Here is a 22,647-nt window from a genome sequence, read left to right on the forward strand (position 1 = left end):
TATTTTGGAGATGATATGAACTGAAAATAGTGACTATTCCATTTATATTTATATAGTGAAAAAATGCGTTAAAGTTTGTAACTCAATTTTGTTTTACGCACGAGTCCAAATTTATTTGTGGAAATGTTGAATAATTAGTTATATGCAGTTTAATGCATTATTCCAAATTTTATTTATGGAATGTTCAATGATTAGTAGTGGCTCTCCTAGTCAATTTTTTACAAATATTTAGCACTCAGTTTTAGTTAGTAATAAAGTTTTGCATCTTAGAGATCACTCAGGCTTAAAGGCATCCACATCCCAATTTTTTTAAGCATTGAACACTATTTATATATATTTATTGTTTTAGTTTTTGTTTTAGTTTTATCTAGTTTTATATTAAAATTAAGATTTATGTATAAAACAAAATTAATATTTATATTAAATACTTGCATGAATGGATTAACGAGAATAGATCAATCAAATAGTTGCATTTTTCACTTGTTTGATTGAAATATTTGTGTATATTAACATCTCATAATTTTCTCTCCCTAATTAAAGATAGCACTCCTCATAATTCTAGTTATATATGTTATCTTCATTACATCTCACTTATTTGACTGACAAATTTGTGCATTTGTTAGACTGGATCCGTCAATTACAATTCTAGCTATGTTATCCTCATAGTAATAACTAAAACCAAAAAAAAACCTCATTATACTCATTTCCAAAAGTAATTATGAATTCCCTAATCCCTATAGTTGACTTAATTCGATAAGGAATATTCACGTGTTAAGGCTATCTAAATATTTTTTTTGCTTGAAATTTATGGTGTTGAAATCATACGAAATCAGTTGTACAAGGAATATATATCCAACACCCTCAAATTAGAGGTTTCAAAGTTAAATCGAATATTAAGTAGAAATGAGTGTTAGTCGCAACAAAAATGCGACAACAATATCCGTATTTTTTTAGATAAGATACTATTTCCGATTACAAAATTCATTAAGGTAAGAGATCTGCAGCACTCTGAAATTCAAAAGTGTGAGATAATGAAAATGTGGGAATTGAAAATTGTGAATTACTTATAATCGGATAGGGAGAATTTTAGCGACTAAATAAGATTTAGTGTGTCATTTTGATTTTCAAAATATGAATATTAAATATAATTAAATTACCTTATAGAATCAAAGATTGGTGTAGTAAAACTTAGCTGAAATAATTAATTTATAAAAAAATTTGGCTTGCACTATTATTTTATATTATTGGGAGATAATTGTGGACAAAAGAAATAGTACAAATTGTAAGATAAGATCTATATAAAGAAAGTCAAAGGAAGACATATTTATCCCTTCCCACTCATCACCCTTAATAGGCATATTTGAATCTTTTTTTGGATGAATATTATTGGGGTTGAATATATGGCTGAGGGGTGGTGGGAGAATTAATTAGCGTAAGTTTCATGTCATTATTGTTGGAATAATGAGATTTGGATATGGAATTAAGCTTTTAATTTGAGGAGAATTCGACTGTTCTTGCTTTATTTGGTAGTGGAATTAAGCAAGAATGTTAAATAAAAGAAAATATTTGTAGTGAGATTTAGAGATGACCGCAAGTTTTGAAGAGTTTAAATTGAGATTTTTAACTCACATGCTTGAATCTGTTTGGCAGATTTTGACTGAATTGAAGTTATTTTAATAGGCTTTAAATTGGACTGTGAAGAATGAAAACAATAAAACCACTAAAGATTGCTCAATGATCATCTTCATTTAAGCTTGAGAAATTTGTTCTAATTTTCAGTTGTTTGATTCTTTAATTTGGAACGTGGTGTTAAAAGTGCTACTATGTCTTTTTGCTTCTCCAATTGTGTGGAGTGCAATTTGAATCATTCACATCGATTTGCATCTTTTTTTTAAATGAATTTCGAGAAATATTTGAATGCGCTCTAATATAGGTCGACATTTAAAAAATAGCAAAGTTATGAAAGTATTAATGGGAATGATTGAAATTTTAGAAATTAAACAATAATAAATAGTTATTCTTACAAACCATAGTAAACGAAAATAAATACTTACGAAGCATAGATTGTAGAAAAAAGAATATGTAAGTAAACAAAATTGTGAGTAAAACAACTACATGTTTTTATAAATATTCATATAATTTTTTAATATAGTAATATACTCCCTCCGTCAACGAAAAATAGTCTATTTTGTCATTTTGGGACGTCACAAAAAATAATCCTATTTCTTAAAATGAAATATTTCTCTCTCATACTTTTCTCACTTTTTCTCATCTCTCTCCTACTTTAAATACTTTTTATCTCTTACACCGTCCATAAATGTGACTATTTTTTTAGGATGGAGGAGTATAAAATATATACGGAGTATTATTTTTATTTTAATATTTTAAAAAAATTGTGAACCATTGAGATTATGACAGATAACACCACTACATTGGACAAAGGGGAAAGGATGAAAGGGAATATTGGGAATATATTGAAGATCCTCCAATCACGATGATCTCATAGAATAAGTTTTGAAAGTTACATGTTTAATTGACAAAATTGTTTAGACTATAACACATAAGATATACTAATACTGATTCGAAGAAAGAAATCTGAGGTATGGTTCTACATATAAAAAAAGTAACATAAAATTTAAAATATATACCACTAGCCAAAATAATATTTTTATGCGCTATCTCTACTTTTATGTCCAACTCCAAAATGTACTACTACTACTATTATTCACTTGTTGGTCAACAAAATACAAACAATAAATCATAGGTTTCCAATCACTCAAGCTTTTGAAATTCGAATTCCACTCACTATGCATCTATATAACATCATATTTTAGACATCTTTTAATTTCTTTATAGACCCAAAAGAGGATCATCTTTTAATTTCTTGAAAAAAATACATCTTATCCTATAAATACTTAATTGTAGGTTGTAGATAAAAATTAGAATAACGAGTTTGAGGTTGTGATTTGTGGATCATAAGTAAAATGCACTAATTCACTAATTATAAAGAGCGTCATTATTATAACAACCATAAAACATGAACGTGTTATTTTCTTAAATAATCAATCAACCATACATGGCAAAAGTACCATCTATGTGTTATTATAACATCAACAAACTCGAACAACAAACATCATTGTCTCTATTTTATTGCTATCTTCATCGTCTTAATTTCCTCAATAAGACGATCCATATCCACAAACGAGGAGCCACCAGGGCTCACGGCAGCCCTGGCTGATTCCGCCACCTCCTCCGCCCCCTTCAAGAACTCATCCTTCCTCGACTCCATAACCTCTCTCACCATCTTCTCCACGACAACTTTATCGCAACTATCCTTCATATCCAAACCAACCTTCCACACCGCCTCCACGTACCTACTGTTGACTTGCTGGTCAACGAAAAACGGCCAACAAATCATAGGCTTCCCCTCGACCATGCTCTCGAGAGTCGAGTTCCACCCACTGTGCGTCAGAAACCCACCCACGGCCGGATGCGCCAGCACCTCCTCCTGTGGGGCCCACCTCACTATGCAACCTCTCTCCTCCGTCCCCCGAGTCAACTCCTGATCAATCCCGGTCTCATCCGAATACCCGGTGACCGAGCCGGGCCTCCGGATCCACAAGAACCTAACCCCACTATTCACCAACCCATGCCATATCTCACACATTTGGTCCTTTGTCATGACAGCAAGACTACCAATGCTGACATAGACAACAGATTTGGAGGGCTGTCTGTCTAGCCAAGAAATGCAGCTCCTGTCTTCTTCCCAGATGCTGTTGGAGGTTGTGGAGCGAGCCTCCCGGCTCGCCATCCGGGCCTTGAGGTGGGCGTGGAGCGGGCCGAGGGCGTAGATGTTGGGGCAGACGGTGCGGAGTTGAGCGAGGATCGGAGCCTCGAGGTGGTGGAATGTGTTGAAGATGAGGCCTTGCGCGAGAGGGATGTGCTCGTCCTCGCGCAAGACTAGCTGGATTATCCGATCATTGAGATCGTTGGTGCGGTAGAAGCTCGGAAGATCGCGCCGGCGGATGATGCCTTCCATGCCGGGTGCGTTCTTTATCATCTCATCTAAGTTGTCATCTAACAAAAACAGAGGCCAAAACAGAGTCCATCCAAAACAGAGGTCAAAACAGAGTATACAGTTAAAGATAGATAGGAATCTCCATTGTAATGAGATATATAAATCAAATTACTAATCTATATAAGTAAATAAATATCTGTGTCGAAAAGAAACGTCTCTATTATCATAGAACAGAACCAAATTACTAATGAATCAAATAACAACACACCTTTGAAAGGAACCTCCCCTGCTTCAATGAGCTTAGGCAACAAGAGATACGTCCAAAATCCACAAGGACTAACGGTGTCGAAATACAGAAGCGGAGCTCCGATCTCGGCCGCTACATCGGTGGCGAAAGTGAAGATTCCATCAGCAATCAAGCAAGTCACGGGGGTTTCCGCCGTCAGCAGCATCTCCCGGAATATCGGAACAGCGGAAACGTCCATGGATTCTAGAAGATTCCCAATCTCAGCGCCGGTCCGAGGATTCTCCTCGGGCAGGCCGTCGGGGACGGTCAGGAATTGGAAGTTTGGATAGCTCTGGAAGCGAATGGAAGCATCGGTGTGGGTGATGAGGCGTTGGTGGATGTAATCTGTGTTGAGGAATGTGACTTTGATTTGGTTGATTGAGAGAATCTCGGCGAGTTTGAGCATACAGTTCACTGGTCCTTGCAGAGGTAAGGGGAATATGAAGACATGAGCTTCTCTTTGGTGTTGCATTTTTTTCTGGATTTGGAGTGTTTGTTTCTGCCGAGGTTTTGATGTTGCTAGTTATTTATGAATTATGATGATGTTTTCTACGATGGGAATTGGTGGAATATAAGACTCCAGCAGACCTTTTTGATGCATTGGGGTAGACGTGTCCAGTTTTAACTAGATCGCTGGTTAACCGTCGGTTCCAAAATCGGACTCTTACGGTTCTGTTGTAAATGGGATCCCGATTTATCTAGGCTGGCTATGGTTAAATCTCGTTACGAATTGAAACCGGCGGTTCCACCAGTTAATTGTGGTTTTGAATCGGAAATTATGGTTTCGGGCCTACTTACCTGTCGGTAGAGATGCCCAAGGTTTACTGTTACGAACCAGAACTTTGAAATTTAAATAGAACCGAAACCGCCACTTTGGTTTAGGTTCCAAAATTCCAGAATCGAAACCGTGCCGGAACCCCAGGTTCTGGGCGCTGCGAAAAACCGCCGAAAAACCGTGAAATCGAGCTGGTACAGTAAAAAATCATCGGAAACCGGTGGTTCAAAACCGTTAAAAACCATTGAATAACTGCCGGTTCGACACCGGAACCGGCGGTCTTTAGTAGTGAATTTTAAAATTGTTGCGGGAAGAAGCGAGCAAACTTCCATTTTAACTCTGTAATATTATTGTGTTTATTAATGTGATACTAATATTTTCTCATATCCTTGCTTTTTCAACTGAGGAGAAAAAAAGGTTAAATTAAAGATAAAAACAAAATAATCTAGTTATTTGGAATTTGGGCATTCAATAAGTAATTGGATACCAATGAAAACAAAGGCTAAAATAAATAAAATAATCTGCCTCTTTGAATTTAGGCATCTAATTGGTTGTCACCTTTGGAATAAGTCTATTTCGGCTATAGTTCCTAAAATGATTGTTTATCATAGTTTGTTTGAAAATTGTTGTATGGCTTTGCCTATTGGTGTTGTAGTATTTATTAAGTTCATATGTTTGGATACGTGATCAATAAATATCAATTTTTATGTGCATTTTCCGTTGTTTCGTAATTTGAGAAGTCAACTTCTCCCTATAAAATAATTTAGATTTCGTTTTCATTTTGGATTACGTTCAATCCTTGTCCCTAGATATACCTGACAAAAAGAAAAAAAAATTAACAAGTGGATCAAACAACCTAGATTAAATATTTTTATACTATTTTATTTTAAACTCGGATATAATGGCAGATATAGATGATATGGATGTCAATCTGGTTGGCTTAGCTAGTTTTGGGTCAACCCTACTCGGATTGCGGGTTAATTGAGTACGGCTAATTAGGTTGTATTTTTTCGGGTTATAAAAGTTCAATTCTTATCCTAAAAACTTGGGTTTTGGGCTAGCCCAACAGGTTAATCGCGTTGCTACAGACAAAATTAACATGCGATCAATATAATAAATAATGATGAAAAATAGTTATATTATAAATGTGAAACATATAATTATAATAAATTTGAGATATATGCTTAAACTTAAACATAAATATGATCAAATACTAATATTTAAGACTTATGCAAAGTGAAACATAAACATATTTCGAGAAATTTTAAAGCATGTTTTAAAAATTTAAAAATTTTAGTGAATTTGAAGTTTCTATTTTATTTATCTATTATTATATTAATAAAAAACTAATATATAATCTGTATATTTAATATAAAAGAAAAAGTTACCTATATTATAAAAATAATCAATGAACTGCCGAATTAGGAGTCAATCAAATAGAACAATAGAAATTTTATCGGGTTTTCGAATCAGTTCATCGGATTTTCGGATAACCCTAACCCTATAGATTTGGCGGGCTATTCAGTCCAGCCCACGGGTTGCAAGCTGCACTGACATTCCTACTAGGTGAAGCTAGGCGATACTAGTGGGGTTCGGAAATTATATTAAATTCAGTGTTTGGAGCTATCGTTCATCCGGAAGCTCCATCCTATCCTATTGTCGTTGTTGACTTATTTTATTTTTCGACTGTCATCTAGTTTACTATTATGAGTTTCATTTTCTAGATCAACCATCGTGGGCCGTTCTACTTTTGTATAGGTTGTGTGTATAGTCAATTCTGTTTTTATAAATATTATTTGGATGGGATCATTTGAGGCAGTGAATGTGGCCTCACTATGTTGTGTTAATCTTTTTCCTTATCTTGTCATCTGTCAAAGCAATGCAAAGGACTTTATCTCAATTATACCTCCCATATAATCCAAAAATCAGATAAAACAAGTTTGGAATCTTATAATAAAATTAATTACTGGTTGTGAGGGGTGGAAACAAAGACATTTAAATGTCTGTATAGTAAAAAAATTGGGTTATATACTAAGAATATCGGCAACCATTTACATTGAACTCAAATCCATTATAGTGTAAATATCACATCGAACTTGATTTTACTTCAACTATTTGTACTAAACTCAAATTTAAAATAATATTCTCTTTATTATACCTTTTTCACTCATGAAATTTGAAAAAGTTTTTTATTTTAATTTAGTGTAAATCTAAAAAAACTTTTACTCAAAAACCGAAAATGAGATTGGTTTTGGAGTATTATTAAAGCTAATTACCTATCTCATTCTAGTTTTTAGTATATCATTGGAAATGATCTAAGTAAAATATAGTAATATGATTTATGTGTGTATAGCTTTCTATCTTTGTAACAGATATAGAAACTTTGATTATAAGTAAGATAAATAATTGTATTGATTTGAAGTCTTACGATCTGAAGGAGGCAACTAAGACTGGGGGCTATCACTTTTCTTTTTCATTTGTCATTCTCTTTTTTTATAATATCCCTGTATATTTTTTTCAAAGTTTTATATGGATATGATAGGGTTTTATATATATAATAAGAGGAGAGTGTTATATTACTAACTCAATACTTAATTACTAATTATAATTAAATAATAGTCATTAGATATTCAAATCAAGGGCATATCATCAGTGTCAGGACAATCAACAATAAAAAGTGTCAAAGGATATTAAAGTTAATTTACAACAAATTAGTTGTAACTAACTGAGATCTCACTTGCGTATGTTCCGATATCAAAATTTGAAAAAAATTTCAAAAATTTTCAATTTTTTCGTACAACAACCAATGTCAACATAATATATAAAATATGTCAATATAATACATGTAGAATGTCATTCTTAAAGCAATGTATTGATATTTTCAAAACATTGTGTTGTTATTTACAAAACACTATATTCACATTTTCATCCAAAATCCTGATTCGGTAGTTTTTTTATCTTTTTTTATTTAATTAATAAAAATAAAAATTACACGTGACAAATTTTAGACCACTAGATTTCTAAATTCTTATGGTCTTAAATTAATTGTAGTTAGCAACTATAGAGTGAGTTAGCAATGGATCACATGCCTATAATATGATAGGGGCTCAACTTAATATGTCAAGATTCATACGAAAAAACATTTAAAGAGTATCAGTGGGTTCTAGAGTCCATATCATAAATTATATAGTATATGATTATTATTTCGGTATAATTTTAAGGATCAATCTAAAGTAAATTATTTTTTTTAAGAAGGATGGAGTAAATATTAATACCCCCCACCCTGACCATCCAGCCCACTGAGTCATTACATATATAACAAAGGTTTCTTCTATTATTCTATTTGAATTTATTAGATGTTATCATATGATTTGCGCCTTTCGGTCACCTAACTTTATTTTTAGTATATATTAATACATTTAATTAAAGTGTGATGCTGCCAAACTACCTTTGATTGATTGTTTTAATATTGTCTTTATAATATTGTTTTAATATAGTCTTTATAATATTGATTCTTGAAGTTTTTCCTAAGTTACATGGTCCACAGTCCACTCAATTTCTTAGACTAGTAACTAAATAATACTCTCATGTCCATCTTATTTCTTATCTACAGCAAAACATTTTTTTTTCAACACAACGTATTATATAATGTTGTTTGGTGTATCAATCTGAAAGATAATAAAGCAAAAAAAAAATTAGAACAAAAAGTACTTTTATTTATATACTAATATAACACTTGAACAAGATATCTCAAAAAAATGTAGTATCATACAAAAATTTATTTTAAGGTTGGTGCTATATAAGCTAGTACCTTTTTTGATTCATGAATCACGCATGATTAGAAAGTTGAGCATAATATATTTCATATGAATATATATGTCGACATGTAGTGTAAAATGATTCCAATGATGTTTTATCTTATTTTGAATGCAAAAGAGTCAACACTTTAAATATAATATATTTGATAACACGACAAAGCTTAGATGCCAAATTAATTCTCATATTGTTACATAGTTTTCTTATAAGTAACACCCATTTCATTCTGTCCCATAAATATACGTGCATTTTCCATTTCTATCTATCTAATAAAAAAAATATGAGTGTTTCTATTTATGGAAAATTGTCTTAACTCATTACTCATATACATTAATTTATTTACAACTTATACTACTAACACTACTTTAACTACCCATTTCTTCTATCTTATTTTAGCAATTGTGCAATAACTTTCCATCACACGTATTTTGACAACATATTAATAACGAACTCTAATCAGGGCTGATTGGGTAACCATTCATGTTTTTACGGAGTATGATTTTTGTTTAATCTGAATTGATCTAAAACTGTGAATGCATACAAATCCGAACCAATTCATTATATTCAAATGTTCTACTTTTTTATAATTAAATTCAAACTGAACTGAAAATTAAAAAATGTTAACAAAATTCCAAAAATTAAGAAATTTGAAATCTCTTTCTCACTATTATTTAAATAAATATTTACTTTAGATAGAATTACATATATTCAATAATTTGATTTTTTGGGTTTGTCAATTAAAAAATTAGAGCAAACTGAATAAAAATCAGAATTTTAAAGAAAAAACTTTTGAATTAATATGAACACTGTCAATAGTCATGACAATAAATGCCACGAATTTTAATGCAAAAATAATAAATTATAAAATATAAAAAAGAATTATATTATTAATAGTAGAAAATAAAATCACTTCACTCTGAAGTTAAATTTACCAAATATGAGGAATAATAATATTTTTGAAGGAATCATAATAAAAAAATTTGACTATTATTGTGGATAGAATAAATATTCGTTTTAATTTGATTTAGTAGTTATTTGAGTTACAGATATTTTGTTCACAATCTAATATTCGTTTCAAATTGCTAGATGACAAAAAGTTATGACAGATATCATCATCAGATCAATTCTATTTCAGATTTACAAAAAAACGTATCACGAGCTCCCGACGGAATTCCCAAAAACACCTCCTGCCACAACATACGGACTTCCCACTGCACAGTGACGGAATTCACACAATAAAAAAAATTCACAAATGCACAAATTAAACCATTTCCGGAATTAAACAATTTACGTAATTAAAATTTCGACGCGAATACGGAGAAAATGCAAACATACTTCATTATAAAAAATACATAATTACTAAAAAAAGTACATTATTATTAAAATAAAAACCGGCTTCTCACTCCTCGGATTCCCCGTCGCCAGTCCCCTCGTCGCGGAATGAAATGATGTTCAACGGGACGTATTTATAGAAATTTTAAAAAAACATTTAATGCAATAAACAGGAATTCCGCGCGGACGTCCGTGGGAGTCAACGCAATGGCGGAATTCCGCGGAACGCCGCGGAATTGCAAATTCCTCGATGGAATTCCGTATCCGTGCATGCCACGCACAGTGGCGGACGTCCGCCACGGAATTCCCGCACGCCGGTGGGAATTCCGCGGTGACGTCCGCCACTGTTGATGCTCTTAGCTTATATTCATGTCGGGTATAGCATTTTGTGTTGTTTTAATGGAGACAAAAGATAATTTAAAGATAAAAAGCAAGCAACTTTGTTAAGGTTAAAAAAAAGTAACAATAATGTTCTCAATATATTATACTATAACAAATATCAATGATAGTCATTGTCTACATACACCTCAATCAATAGTTGATTAGTATACAACACTAATATTTCTTCATATAGATAAAATCTTCATCGTCTTAATATCCTCAATCAAACGATCAAAATCAAGAAACGAAGACCCACCCGGATTCACGCTCATCTTAGCAAACTTCGCCATCTCACTAGCCCTCTCCGAGAACTCGTCCTTCCTCGACCCCATAACCTCCCTGACCATCTCTGCCACGACAACCCTGTCGCAACTATCCTTCATGTCCAAGCCCAGCCTCCAGACCTCTTCCACGTACCTACTGTTGACTTGCTGGTCCGCGTGGAACGGCCAACAGATCATAGGCTGCCCAGCGACCACGCTCTCCAGAGTCGAGTTCCACCCAGAGTGCGTCAGGAACCCCCCGACCGAGGGGTGGGCCAGCACCTCCTCCTGCGGGGCCCACCCCACCAAACACCCTCTCGCCTTTGTCCCCTGGGACAAATCCAAAGGGACGACGACATCATCGTCGTCGTGTTCGGGCCCGGGCCTGGGCACAGACACGGATCCAGGCCGGCGGGCCCACAGGAATCTTGATCCGCTGTCAACCAATCCGTGCCAAATCTCGTACAATTGGTCTCTTGTCATGACAGCAAGACTTCCAATGCTAACATAAATGACAGATTTGGACGGCTGTTTGTCCAGCCAAGAGATGCAGCTCTTGTCCTCTTCCCAGATGCTGTCGGAGGCGATCGAGGGTTCGCCTCCGGCCAGGCGGGATTTGAGGTGGGCGTGGAGGGGGCCGACGGCGTAGATGTTGGGGGAGATGGTGAGCATTTGGGAGAGGATTGGAGCTTCGAGGTGGTGGAATGTGTTGAAGATTAGGCCTTGAGCTAAGGGGATGTGGTTGGCTTCTTCGATGACGAGCTGTATTATCGGATCGTTCACGTCTTTGATTCGACAGAAGCTCGGGAGATCGCGCCGCCGCATCACGCCGTCTGTTCCGGCGACGACTTCGTCTAGCTCTTCATCTTTTTTTTGCCAATCCATTAATAAAAAAAATTAGATTTCAAAAAAATACATCAAATTGAACATTTTTAATTTATTAAAATAAAGAGCAATCGTTCAAATAAATAAATAAAATTATACAGTTGTTTTTTTCTGCCTAGTGATATTGATTTGCCTTTAATTGATGAAATTAAATCTGCAACCAAATTTTTTTTTTTTAATTGTGAATTGTCTCTTAAATAGGTCTGTTCATGACTAAATTTATTAAATCAATAAAAAAATAGATTTAAAAATGCTAGAGACCAAAGAATGTAGATAAAAAACAATCACAAAAATAAATAAAATTTTCTGACTAATATTAGTTTTGCCTTTGGTTGACGAAGCTAAATCCACGATTAAATTCATTCTTAGTCGTGCTCGTTAAATAGGTGTATACATGACTAATTAATCTATTATTGTGATGCAAATTGCCTTGTTTATGTAGTGAATAATGCACACAATAACGAAACAAAATTTTAAAAATGTAAAAAAATTATCTATCCAGTTCATTATCATTCTCCCTCGTTCCTGAAAATTTCTCACTTATTTTCATTTCCATCCGTCCTTAAAAATTTATCACATTCACTTTTACTATTTTTGATAGTGGACCCCGCATTCCGTTTACTCATCCTCACTCACATTTATTATAAAACTAACTATAACAGTAGGACACACATACCATAAACTTTTTCAATCCGATTTCTATTACTCCCTCCGTCCCCGAATAAGAGTCGTCAATTTCCATTTTAGGCCGTCCCCCATTAAGAGTCACTCTTCATTTTTACCATAAATGGTAGTAGGCCTCACACTCCACTAACTCACTCCACTCACATTTTATTATAAAACCAATATAAAAATATGGGTCCCACATTCCACTAACTTTTTCAACCAACTTTTCTCTACATTTCTTAAAACTCGTGCCCGGTCAAAGAGCGACTCCTATTAGGGGACGGAGGGAGTACATTTCTTAAAATCCGTACCAAGTCAAATAGTGACAAATTATTAGAGACAGAGTGAGTATTACGTAACAATATCAAGCTGAAAGATTTAACTATACTTAGTAACTGTCTTATTTATCTTTCCCTAATATTTTTTCACTCATATTTAATTTAAATTTTTTTAATTCTGAGCCGAGTCAAAGTAAGACAATTAATCGTAAGTACGTACCTGTAAAAGGAAACTCGCCGGATTGAATGAGGTTAGGCAAAGAGAGAAGGCCCCACAAACCACACGGACTAATGGTGTCGAAATACAACAACGGCACTCCGACATCCGCCGCCACGCTGGCAGCCCAAACAAACACCCCTTCGGCGATCAGACACGTGGCGGCGGGGCTGCCGGAGCTCAAAATCTCCCGGAAAACCGGCTGCGAGGCGGCCTCCATCGCCTGCAGCAGGTCGAGTATCTGATCTCCGGTGCGAGGGTTGTCGTCTGGCAGGCCGTCCGGGAGCGTTTCGAAGCGGAAATTGGGGTACTTGGAGAAGTAGGCGGAGTCGGGGAGGCGGCGGTGGACGTGGTGGCTGTTGATGAAGGTGACTCGGATTCCGGCGAGGCTGAGCATCTCGGCGAGCTTGAGCATGCACTTGACTGGGCCTTGGAGTGGGAGTGGGAATATCACTACATGAGGAGAGGGAGAGGTTTGTTTACCCATTTTTGTTTTTTTATTTTTATTTTTGAGGCTTTGGTTTTGTGGGAATGCTCTTTTTATAGGTGATTTTGGAGAATAGTTGGAGAGGTCTTTATTGTGATTTGATGCGGGTGTTTATGGAATAGTAGTGTTTGTTAACTTAGCTTGATGAATAGTGTGGTTGCTCCTTAAAATCCGATTCAACACGAGAGAAGTGCAATGTGTAGTGAGGTGGTGTATTAGACTTGGGATGGTGACTCAAGTGGTCTGAATAACTTTACTTTTCTGTAGTCGGTCTTGAATAACTTTACTTTTCTTTAGCCGGTCTTGAATAATGACTGAGTCAGGATTTTGACGTTGGGAGACTCAACTATTATTAATAATTGTAAATTATTTTTAGTATGGGTGGTCGAAAGTAAATGTAACATTTCATTAAAAGTAACTTTTCTAAGTTGGGATAATAGAGATAACTTAGAATTCAAGTTGGGATAATAGAGATAACATAGAATTCAAGTTGGGATAAGAGAGAATTAAAACCTCACCCTTAATTATGAGGGCAAAAGCGTTGACTATTTGCGCCTATACTTATAGTATTTATATGATAAAAACTAATTAGAGAATGAATGTTAGAAACTAGAGATAGATATAATGGTTGTTGTTGTTGAAACACACATCGACGTCGAAAAAGTCAGCTGTCTCAAGAAAATTAAGAAAATTAATGACAATAACACTTATTCAATTAGTATTTAAAATCTTATAATATTCTTTCAAACAAATTTCTAATAACATATGCACTTATTTGTGATAAGAGATACTAATTTTCTAATAAAAATGCACCACTATGGGATAAGAGAGAATCAAAATCCCAAGTTGATGAACATGAGGCTTCGAGCATTGACCGCTTGCTTCAATACATTCAGTAATTATAAATACAAATATATAACATCTATACAAATTACAAGTAGTATAATTAAATTGTTGGGGACTCATTGCCCAAGGTTCAATCGTAGCTGAGTCTTTGATTCAAAATTATATGGTCTGCCTTCTGATTTACACAATTATTTTTTTAAGATGATGACATCGAATGACGCCATTTCTTTTAAGGTTTTTTGCCAACTTATATTATGAAAAAATTACAATTTTCTTTTGACCGCATTCGTTCATTTCAGGCTGCAAATCCTTTATATTCACTAAATTCGCCTCCCTAAAATATTTTTCTACATCAAATAATGTACACTCGACTTATAAAATAATGCCAAAATTAAGGAATACTATGATTTACATCTTTGGGTATTCCGTTACATTATTGTTTTATATTTAATTTCAGAATCAAACTTCACTAAAAGTCAAGATTCAATATTGTGTATGTAAGCATTATAAAATTCTTACACTACATTATGATTTATGAACTGTCACATGACACACAAAATCTTTAATTTTATTTTTCACTGACTTCTTCAAGATTGATGTGTAGCTATTTTTGTTTGTTTGCTGAAATTGTTTAATGTTTACTCTTGGAATATCAGGGTCCATTGGATTTAGATATGATCATCACGATTTTCAATGATGTGCCTAAAAACCAAATGTTTACCCAGGAATCAAATCTCATCATTTAAATTTTCTCTTGTCTTTGTTAGCCATATAGACCAAAATTCTCGTTTTAAATGTGTGGTAAAATTTAAAATTTTTATGTAATTTTGAAATTAAATCGGAAAAGGCATTAAATTTAGATTTGTTAACAATTATTTCACGGAGAAAACCTCCTACAGGTAATATATCATGTAATATATTGTTGATATTTTTCAATCAAACAACTTCGTTTTCTTTATGAATATACTACCTTGTTTAACTAACATGAAGTTAGTCCACATGTAATTTTCGGTTATCATATCAGATTTAATTTCAATATAATAATTCGAGCGATCTCACCAAACAATTCAATGGGTATTGCGAACAAGTTCAAACTCCATACATTTTCAGAAAATTTGTCCTATTCTAAATTGTATGCATCTTATTGCTAGAAATTGAATCGAAAGTGTTGGTGACTAAAGTAGCCCAACAATTGATTGGATAGGCCGAAAAACGTCTTACCAACTAAGTTAAAGTTTCATTTTGCCAAACTTATTACCAGCTAATCTATATTTTCATCTTGCCAAACTTATTGTTTCATTGTCATTTATTACATAGAACTATTGAAGATACGATATCTAGTACTCGAAATATAATTGGTCTTCCTGTGAATCCATTTATGAAAGACAAAAATATACTACCCTTTTGGCCAACTGTCGAATGTCACTACCATGCATATCTGGAATTGTCAATCCATAACTGTAACAATGAGAGTATTATTTTAACACAAATCACATGAATTTGGGAAATTTAATGATATACAACTGACTAAAAAAGAGTAATGAATTTGGATTTATTGCACTTGTGCCATCCCTTCCGAAATATGATTGAAAAATGTGACATTAGGCAAATTGCGGACCTGGGCCGTTTGAGTCATTCGGGCTGACCCTATTTGATTTCGGGTTGGCCCAAAGGACTAGTTCTAGCAGCCTTCAGCTCGGTCATAACATTTGAAGAGAATTTGAGTCCATTTGAATTTTGGGTTAGCCTAAACGATCAATTATGTGGCGGATCTACGTTAGAACAAGGGGTTCAATTGTTCTACGGAAATTTTATTTTTTATAGCAGTATTAATAATGGAGTTGTGATCTTTGAGGAAGTAATGGATTTGGGCTTTAGGTCTATTTTAATACTACTAGACAAAAGCTAAAACATATATAAAATGATGTGTTGGCCCCTTGTAAACGTGACGATTTTAAATTTGATTTTAATGTAATTACTAAATTAATCGTGCAACAATACTAAAGTTACTAATTATCGACCCAAGATGGTCAGGCCAGGTCTACCAATTACTAACTCCAGTCTCATGAGAATATGCACGATTAAATTAGTAATTTTAGTGCCCGTTCGGATGCCAGTACTACACCCAGACTCAATCTCAGTCACCGGATTATCCGACGTTCGGTTACTATGACAAAGTTATCTCTCGACCCGTCGGCCCGCGTCTCCTTTATCACGGCCCGTCTCTTCTGATTATTTTCACCCTAATCTCGCGACTATTCATCTGAGCCCAACCCCTACGACTAAAATTGTCGCATCTCTCTTCTCTCCCACTTCTGCTTCACTCCGCCGTGCACCACCAGCTATGCAGCCGATTATTTTGATCGATTTATTTATGTGGGTGTGGATTGTTTCCTAGTATGAGAAGAAGGGTGGTGAAAATTTTTGGGGAAATGGGTAGTCATGTTAATTAAATGAAATTAAATACTGTATGTTTGGGGAATGGTGTTGGAGGAGGTGGTGAAAATTAAATAAGTAATAATGCTTGTGGTATAATTATGCTTTATGTTCTGTATTTGCATTAATCCTTAATTTTCCATTCTATTTTTATGATTTTGAGTTTTTCCTCCAACAGTGATTATGTTATGTAGTTTCATGATCTTTCATAATTTAGTATTAATCTAATCTACCAAACATTATACTAAAATTATCTTACACGTAATCTAGTCAACCAAATAACATTTATAAATCCAATACTAATTCTATCCTAGACAAAGTCCATCCTAAGTCCTAACTTATCTCATATTATACCTTCCTATTATTTAGTCTCATGAACCGAACAACCACTTAGTAATAAAAAACACCTTATCCACACTCCAAACTTTCGAGAACGCAACCAACACCCTACCCCGCTCATCGTCGATATCTCAATCACCATTCCTCGACTCCCGCCGGAGCCGCGAAAAAATCCTTCGACATCCCTTTCAAGTTGAAGTCGATCTCCTCAATGCTCCAAACCTCCTCCATTTCGCTTCCGCTCGACAACGAAACCTTCGTCCGGCCACCGTGCGCGATCACGACGCCGGCAACCGGCCTGTAGTCTTGGATCGACGACGACGTTTTGGTCACCCAACAAAGCTTGCATGTGGCGGTTTTATCCAAACGCAAGTGGATGTCCTCTGGATGGATCAATAGACCGGTTTTCTGGCAAAAATACCCCTTCACTGTGTGTTTGCTTGTTTCTGCTGATGATGTGGACGGCTGTGATGATTCTACCTCAAGGAGGAAGCAATTTTGGCCGTCGATTTCGCTGTCTCCCATTCTGAAGGAGTTGGAGAATAGCTCTGCTATTCCCTTTGGATCGAGGCCCTAATTGAGTCATATACTAGTTGAAGTTGAGAAATCAATTGATCATATTTCCCTCCAACTAAAAATTTAGTCGCAAAATTCATGAATTTATGCAGTGTAAACAAATAATGTCGCTTACGTGCATTAATTAAATACATTGATCAGTTTTTCCACGTACATATAATTCGACCAAGTTGTAACTTCATGGCTAATTAAATACTAGTACTACATATCATAATTTTAGTATTTTACCATTTTATCCAAAATTTTGAAATTATTAGTATATTTGATCCCAGTTTACTATATTAATATTGTATGAATTTTAACCTAGAATCGTGACATGATGCATCAGAAGATGAACTATTTATTCCTTCCAATAATAAGTTGTGTACGAGATTATTAACAGTGGTAAATTGATTAGAATGGGGTATAAGTGGTAAATTAAAAGGCATGAGCTATACATAACCAAAGATTGTGATAAATTTGGTAAAAAAAATTAAACACGTTACACGGGATATAACTAAATACTATTTGGATAAAATCGGTAAATTGGAAAACATGGGATATGACTGATTGGAGACAAATATCATTTAAAATAGGATTAATAAAATTATTAAAGATTACGGATAGATTCTAGTCATAAGATGAAGCATGCATTTAGTCAAAACTAGCAAAATAAATTTGACAAATAAAGGAAAACTCAAGTTGACTATTCAATTAAAACTGTAGGACCTATTTTGAAGTTGAAAAACTTTTTTATTGTTTTTTCATTAATTGTAATATTTATAAATTTTAAAAACATATGCGTATATTTCATATAAATGCATTTTTATTTTGATCATCTCCATATATATATATATAATATGTATAAAATATGCAATTATAAAGTTATAATATTGTATATTTCAATATTAAATATATTGCTACAGTGTTTCCATAGCCTTGCCAGTTCGCTTACTGATTCAGTTTTTAAAACATTGATTGCAGTTGGGACGAATGAATGAGTACCTGCAAGGACCGGCGGAGTGGCCAAGCCACCTTGCCATTGCAACGGGCGCTCATTTTGGAACCGGAGACCATGAGCTCCAGACTCCATGGCGCATGGCGGGTTCGTGTTTGTTGATATAGCACGAATGTGCCATGCTCCACCTTATTCATGGATTTCTTAATCTTTTGATTTATGATCGCCATCGTCACCTTCCCGAGCACGATCACATTTTCGATCAAGTCAAGAGCGTCGCCACCGGACGCGGCAACATACCGTTGGACTATGTATGAGACCTTTTTATGCTTCATACCAAAATAAATTAGTCACAATTGGTTCAAAAAAAAAACAGATGCGAGGTCAAAACCTACCTCAAGGTAAGTTTTGACATCGTGATAATTGGTAGAGCGGGGAGAGAAGATTGGGAGCGACGGGGCTCCAATAACGTCGAGGAAAAACTTAATATGCACGGCGTGCCCTTTGTGGTCCGGTGAATGACGACGGGTGCGGGACCTCGTGAGACGAGATTTGACTGATGTGCTGGAGGTGGGGACCACCTCCGACATCTCGGGGATTGGCTTGAGGGGTTCACCAATTTGGTCCCCGCCGAGGTTTTTACAAAAGTTTTTCATCAATGTAGATGAAGGATGTTGTGGCTTTGAGTTTGGTATATGTACGTTGTTTGTGTCATGGCTTAATATTTGTAATGTTTTATAATTTATTAAAGATATATTCTGTTATGTTGATATACTATGATTATAGATATTGTTCGTTCATGGTTGTCTATTTCTCATAAAATTTGATTTCGAAGCATATGATTCCTTAATTAGCTAAAGATGAAAGGTGTTAATTTTTTAAATTTATATTGATTATTTCAATTTAAATCTAATTAACTAATAGAGGTGATAATCACAGTATGATTTTCTTAATTAAAATATTCATTGAAATAGTATCTATTACTATAACATGAAATAGAAATATCAATCCTATTACTATTAATTGAAAATATAATAATAAAAATATCAGTATATGTACTATTGTTATTACAATTATAACAATAATAATCATAGTTTGTCAATTAGTAAAATAATAAAAAAATACTACTGTTTCTAAATATATTATGTAAGAATCTTAAAACTAGAAAATAGAATATCAAATGAAGCTAGAAAATTATGCTTTTTCTTTATTTTAAAAATTCCTATATTTTCATTGCTACATAAATTTAAAACTTCATAGTTACTAACAAAAGCAAGGACCATCTCACGTACTCGTTTTAAAATCCTACTGTATCTTTTCCCCTAACTTATTTGTTATTAGTAATATATTGTCATGCAAGAAATTTGAACTTTTATTTCATCAAGTCCATAGCAACATGAATATGGAGTATAATTATTAACAATTTATTGTAAATCAAACTATTCACTCTCAGTTTTTTTTAACAATAGAGTATTATTCACCACCCATTATCCAATATTCATACTTCATACTCTATTAATCAATTTCAATTTAATAGTAGATGCAAGTGAGAGAGACGAAGAGAAGGGAAAAACGCCGTTACATCGCTGACGACAACGATGCAACGTCGGCATGCTCTGACATGACGCTGACGTACTATGTAATTATTTGTCGCACTCGAAATCTAAAATTCTGAATGCGCCAGACGGCTTCCGTTCTACTCATAGAACAGAATTAAATGAAAGTAACAGCAAAGTTTTGAACTTAGGTAGCATCTTGTTCCTCTGTCACTAATGTGCACGATGATGTCTCACGGCTCGGAGCAGCCCCACGAGTTTCAGGACGGCACGTTGAAATGGAAAAGCCAGGATATGACAAACGCAAACACCATGCAAGCTAGCAAGAAGTTGAGAAACCGGTGGCCTTGCCAGAAGTTCCGTGTCTGAGCTGCTGCAGAATCACTAGCCCCGTTCCATGTCTCTGCCGGCTCGGACTCAGCCACCCCGACCACATTCTGTGCAAGGGATCCACATATCTCACAGGTTCTGTATATCACAACAGCAAACAACAAATCCGTGTCATTTACAGTCGATTGATAGCTCTAGATCTTACTAGATCCTTGTAATTATCAAGCAAAGCAACGACGAACTAGTACAGATTGTATACGACCCTAAGGATAAATCACGCTCAACGACAAATCCAAAGACTCAATTACAGCATCACGGTAGAGATATACTTAAAAGAGTCTCAATGCACGACTCCTTTTCATCGCTTAAAATTCGTGAAACAATATATCTGAGGGATTGGTCCGAATTCTGATGGGAGAACGGTTCTAAAAAAGGAATAAAACGCATAAAACGAACTCCTAGACTCAAGATATGCACAATGCATCTAGATCCTTCACAAAATCAAGAATTTGTGCTATAATGCCAAATATATTGCCATGAGGCCTCAAGCATAATAAGAGGAAATACGAACATCCAAACACTGAAGTTATCGAGCTGAGGACTTCTAGTATGATTCTCGTTGGCCAACATCTTCATATTCAGAAACAAAAAACTGCAGATAATGATTCCACTTGCAAATCACCATTCTTAGCAAAACTTATATGGTAGGGATACGAGATGGTCGTGCAAACGAGTCATACTTCGTTATCAAAATAGATTAACAACAAGGTAAACATAGAATAGGAGATCCATGTTAAAGATTTTAACTGCAAGATTGCTTCATGTAACTACTAAACCATAACAAGAAGATCAATCTTTCCTGACTAATTGAATTTCAGTAGATCCAAAATGATAATAAAAGCAAGAATAAACCCATTGCAACAAGGCCAAGATTGAAAGAGAAGATTAGATTCTCACAAGAAGAAACAAAAGTATTTCACCATCAAGCCATTCCTAGTGCTCACATATTTCCTTTTCAAGAATCATTTCCCCCTTTTCCCCACATTTCTCTCTCAATTTAAAGCTAAAGTTACAAAAGATCCAAAGAAGAACAATCCAATCTATCTTCCTTATGGTGAACCTTTCAGCCTTCTACTTAAATAATTAAAATAAACATAAAGCAATCAAGAACATAACCCCAATTCAGCTAGCAATCAACTTCACAAACATTTCAAGAAACACAAAAAAAACTGCACAAAGTAAAATCAAGATGAATAATTGTTGCAAGATGAAATCTTTTTTGTGAAATTACTCACTTGTCTCCTTTGATCTTGAACCAGGCCTCAGCACATTGCTTGTGGGCAGCACCCAAATCCTCCTTACAAGAGCATCCCAGTTCCATGGAAAGCCCTGAATCCTGATTGGTTGCATCCATGCTGAGGTGGCATATCCTGCAATCCCTCTTAGTCTTCGCCAAATGCACACCTTCCAGATCCACAATCTCCACGGAACACTGCGACACACTGGATTCCCCCCTCCCCTTCACAATTCCATCTTTCCCTAAACCTCCGCCGCTGTCAGAATCAGCTGCGGATTCTGATTCTGCGCTACTGGGTTCTTGTAAAGATTGCATCTTTGGATAAATCCAGGTGGGAAATCTTCATGAAAACGGTGAATGCTATCAAGAACTTCAATAACTCAACTCTCTCTCTCTCTTTGTTGGGTGTATTATTGGAATGAGGTAGCTACTGTAGTAGCAGTAGGTGGGACAGAGAGAGACAGAAGCAACGAACAAGACAGCCCCCAAAAATGAACGAAAATCAGCTGTCGGTAAAGAGAGACACACACAGAAAAATGGTGGCAATTCTTCGGCGGAATTTATAGTGTTTGAAGTTGTGATTTTAATTCGCCACGTCCAACTCATTTCACTATCGCCTTATATATATAGACTATAGTCCGATGTTGAATTTATTAGATTGGATAAGATTCAATATTATTCGATTAATTTAAGTTCGAAATAATAGCATAATACTATAATTTTATTTATGAATTTTGTGGGATAATGTTAATTTTGGGATCCAATCTCGGACGATATGAGAGTATTTAGCTTTAGGCATTGAACACATAAACAATTGGGGGCAATTTTAAACTATTGCATTTAATTCAGATTATAACTCATTTTTATTATATGACAAATATTAATAATTATTAAATTATTGGATTTGACGATTAAAGAATAAAAAT

At 34.7% G+C, this 22,647-nt stretch overlaps 4 protein-coding genes across 4 annotated transcripts; all 4 read right to left on the reverse strand.

Annotated features, from left to right (window-relative positions):
* Window positions 1-3,031: 3,031 nt before the first annotated feature.
* LOC121775535 (7-deoxyloganetic acid glucosyltransferase-like) lies at window positions 3,032-5,405 on the reverse strand. The gene is made up of 2 exons (XM_042172621.1): window positions 4,287-5,405; window positions 3,032-4,077 (listed from the first exon to the last, which is right to left on the reverse strand). Exons 1-2 carry the CDS (start codon window positions 4,774-4,776, stop codon window positions 3,143-3,145), a joined length of 1,425 nt encoding a protein of 474 aa, XP_042028555.1. The 5' UTR covers window positions 4,777-5,405; the 3' UTR covers window positions 3,032-3,142.
* Window positions 5,406-10,649: 5,244 nt separating this feature from the next.
* On the reverse strand, window positions 10,650-13,539 carry LOC121773505 (7-deoxyloganetic acid glucosyltransferase-like). Its single transcript, XM_042170380.1, has 2 exons — window positions 12,921-13,539; window positions 10,650-11,737 (listed from the first exon to the last, which is right to left on the reverse strand). Exons 1-2 carry the CDS (start codon window positions 13,402-13,404, stop codon window positions 10,794-10,796), a joined length of 1,428 nt encoding a protein of 475 aa, XP_042026314.1. The 5' UTR covers window positions 13,405-13,539; the 3' UTR covers window positions 10,650-10,793.
* A 3,621-nt stretch (window positions 13,540-17,160) lies between these two features.
* Window positions 17,161-19,128, reverse strand: LOC121774556. The gene is made up of 3 exons (XM_042171406.1): window positions 18,934-19,128; window positions 18,586-18,867; window positions 17,161-17,598 (listed from the first exon to the last, which is right to left on the reverse strand). Exons 1-3 carry the CDS (start codon window positions 19,126-19,128, stop codon window positions 17,161-17,163), a joined length of 915 nt encoding a protein of 304 aa, XP_042027340.1.
* Window positions 19,129-20,025: 897 nt separating this feature from the next.
* Window positions 20,026-22,323, reverse strand: LOC121773363. Its single transcript, XM_042170193.1, has 2 exons — window positions 21,720-22,323; window positions 20,026-20,562 (listed from the first exon to the last, which is right to left on the reverse strand). Exons 1-2 carry the CDS (start codon window positions 22,034-22,036, stop codon window positions 20,355-20,357), a joined length of 525 nt encoding a protein of 174 aa, XP_042026127.1. The 5' UTR covers window positions 22,037-22,323; the 3' UTR covers window positions 20,026-20,354.
* Between the last annotated feature and the right edge of the window lie 324 nt (window positions 22,324-22,647).

Source organism: Salvia splendens, chromosome 17, assembly GCF_004379255.2.
Source record: "Salvia splendens isolate huo1 chromosome 17, SspV2, whole genome shotgun sequence".
Classification (NCBI taxonomy): Eukaryota; Viridiplantae; Streptophyta; class Magnoliopsida; order Lamiales; family Lamiaceae; genus Salvia; species Salvia splendens.

Bases quoted from the DNA above. Each gene is read 5' to 3' on its own strand.
- LOC121773505 (XM_042170380.1), bottom strand. From the start codon at position 13,404: ATGGGTAAACAAACCTCTCCCTCTCCTCATGTAGTGATATTCCCACTC. The intron at 11,738-12,920 runs GTACGTACTTAC...GGCAAAAAAAAG, and splicing joins CGGCGAGTTTCCTTTTACAG to ATGAAGAGCTAGACGAAGTC.
- LOC121774556 (XM_042171406.1), bottom strand. From the start codon at position 19,128: ATGTCGGAGGTGGTCCCCACCTCCAGCACATCAGTCAAATCTCGTCTC. The intron at 18,868-18,933 runs GTAGGTTTTGAC...TTTGGTATGAAG, and splicing joins ATGTCAAAACTTACCTTGAG to CATAAAAAGGTCTCATACAT. The intron at 17,599-18,585 runs GTACTCATTCAT...TGACTCAATTAG, and splicing joins CACTCCGCCGGTCCTTGCAG to GGCCTCGATCCAAAGGGAAT.
- LOC121775535 (XM_042172621.1), bottom strand. From the start codon at position 4,776: ATGCAACACCAAAGAGAAGCTCATGTCTTCATATTCCCCTTACCTCTG. The intron at 4,078-4,286 runs GTGTGTTGTTAT...TGTTTTTGTTAG, and splicing joins AGGGGAGGTTCCTTTCAAAG to ATGACAACTTAGATGAGATG.
- LOC121773363 (XM_042170193.1), bottom strand. From the start codon at position 22,036: ATGCAATCTTTACAAGAACCCAGTAGCGCAGAATCAGAATCCGCAGCT. The intron at 20,563-21,719 runs GTGAGTAATTTC...TGTGATATACAG, and splicing joins TTCAAGATCAAAGGAGACAA to AACCTGTGAGATATGTGGAT.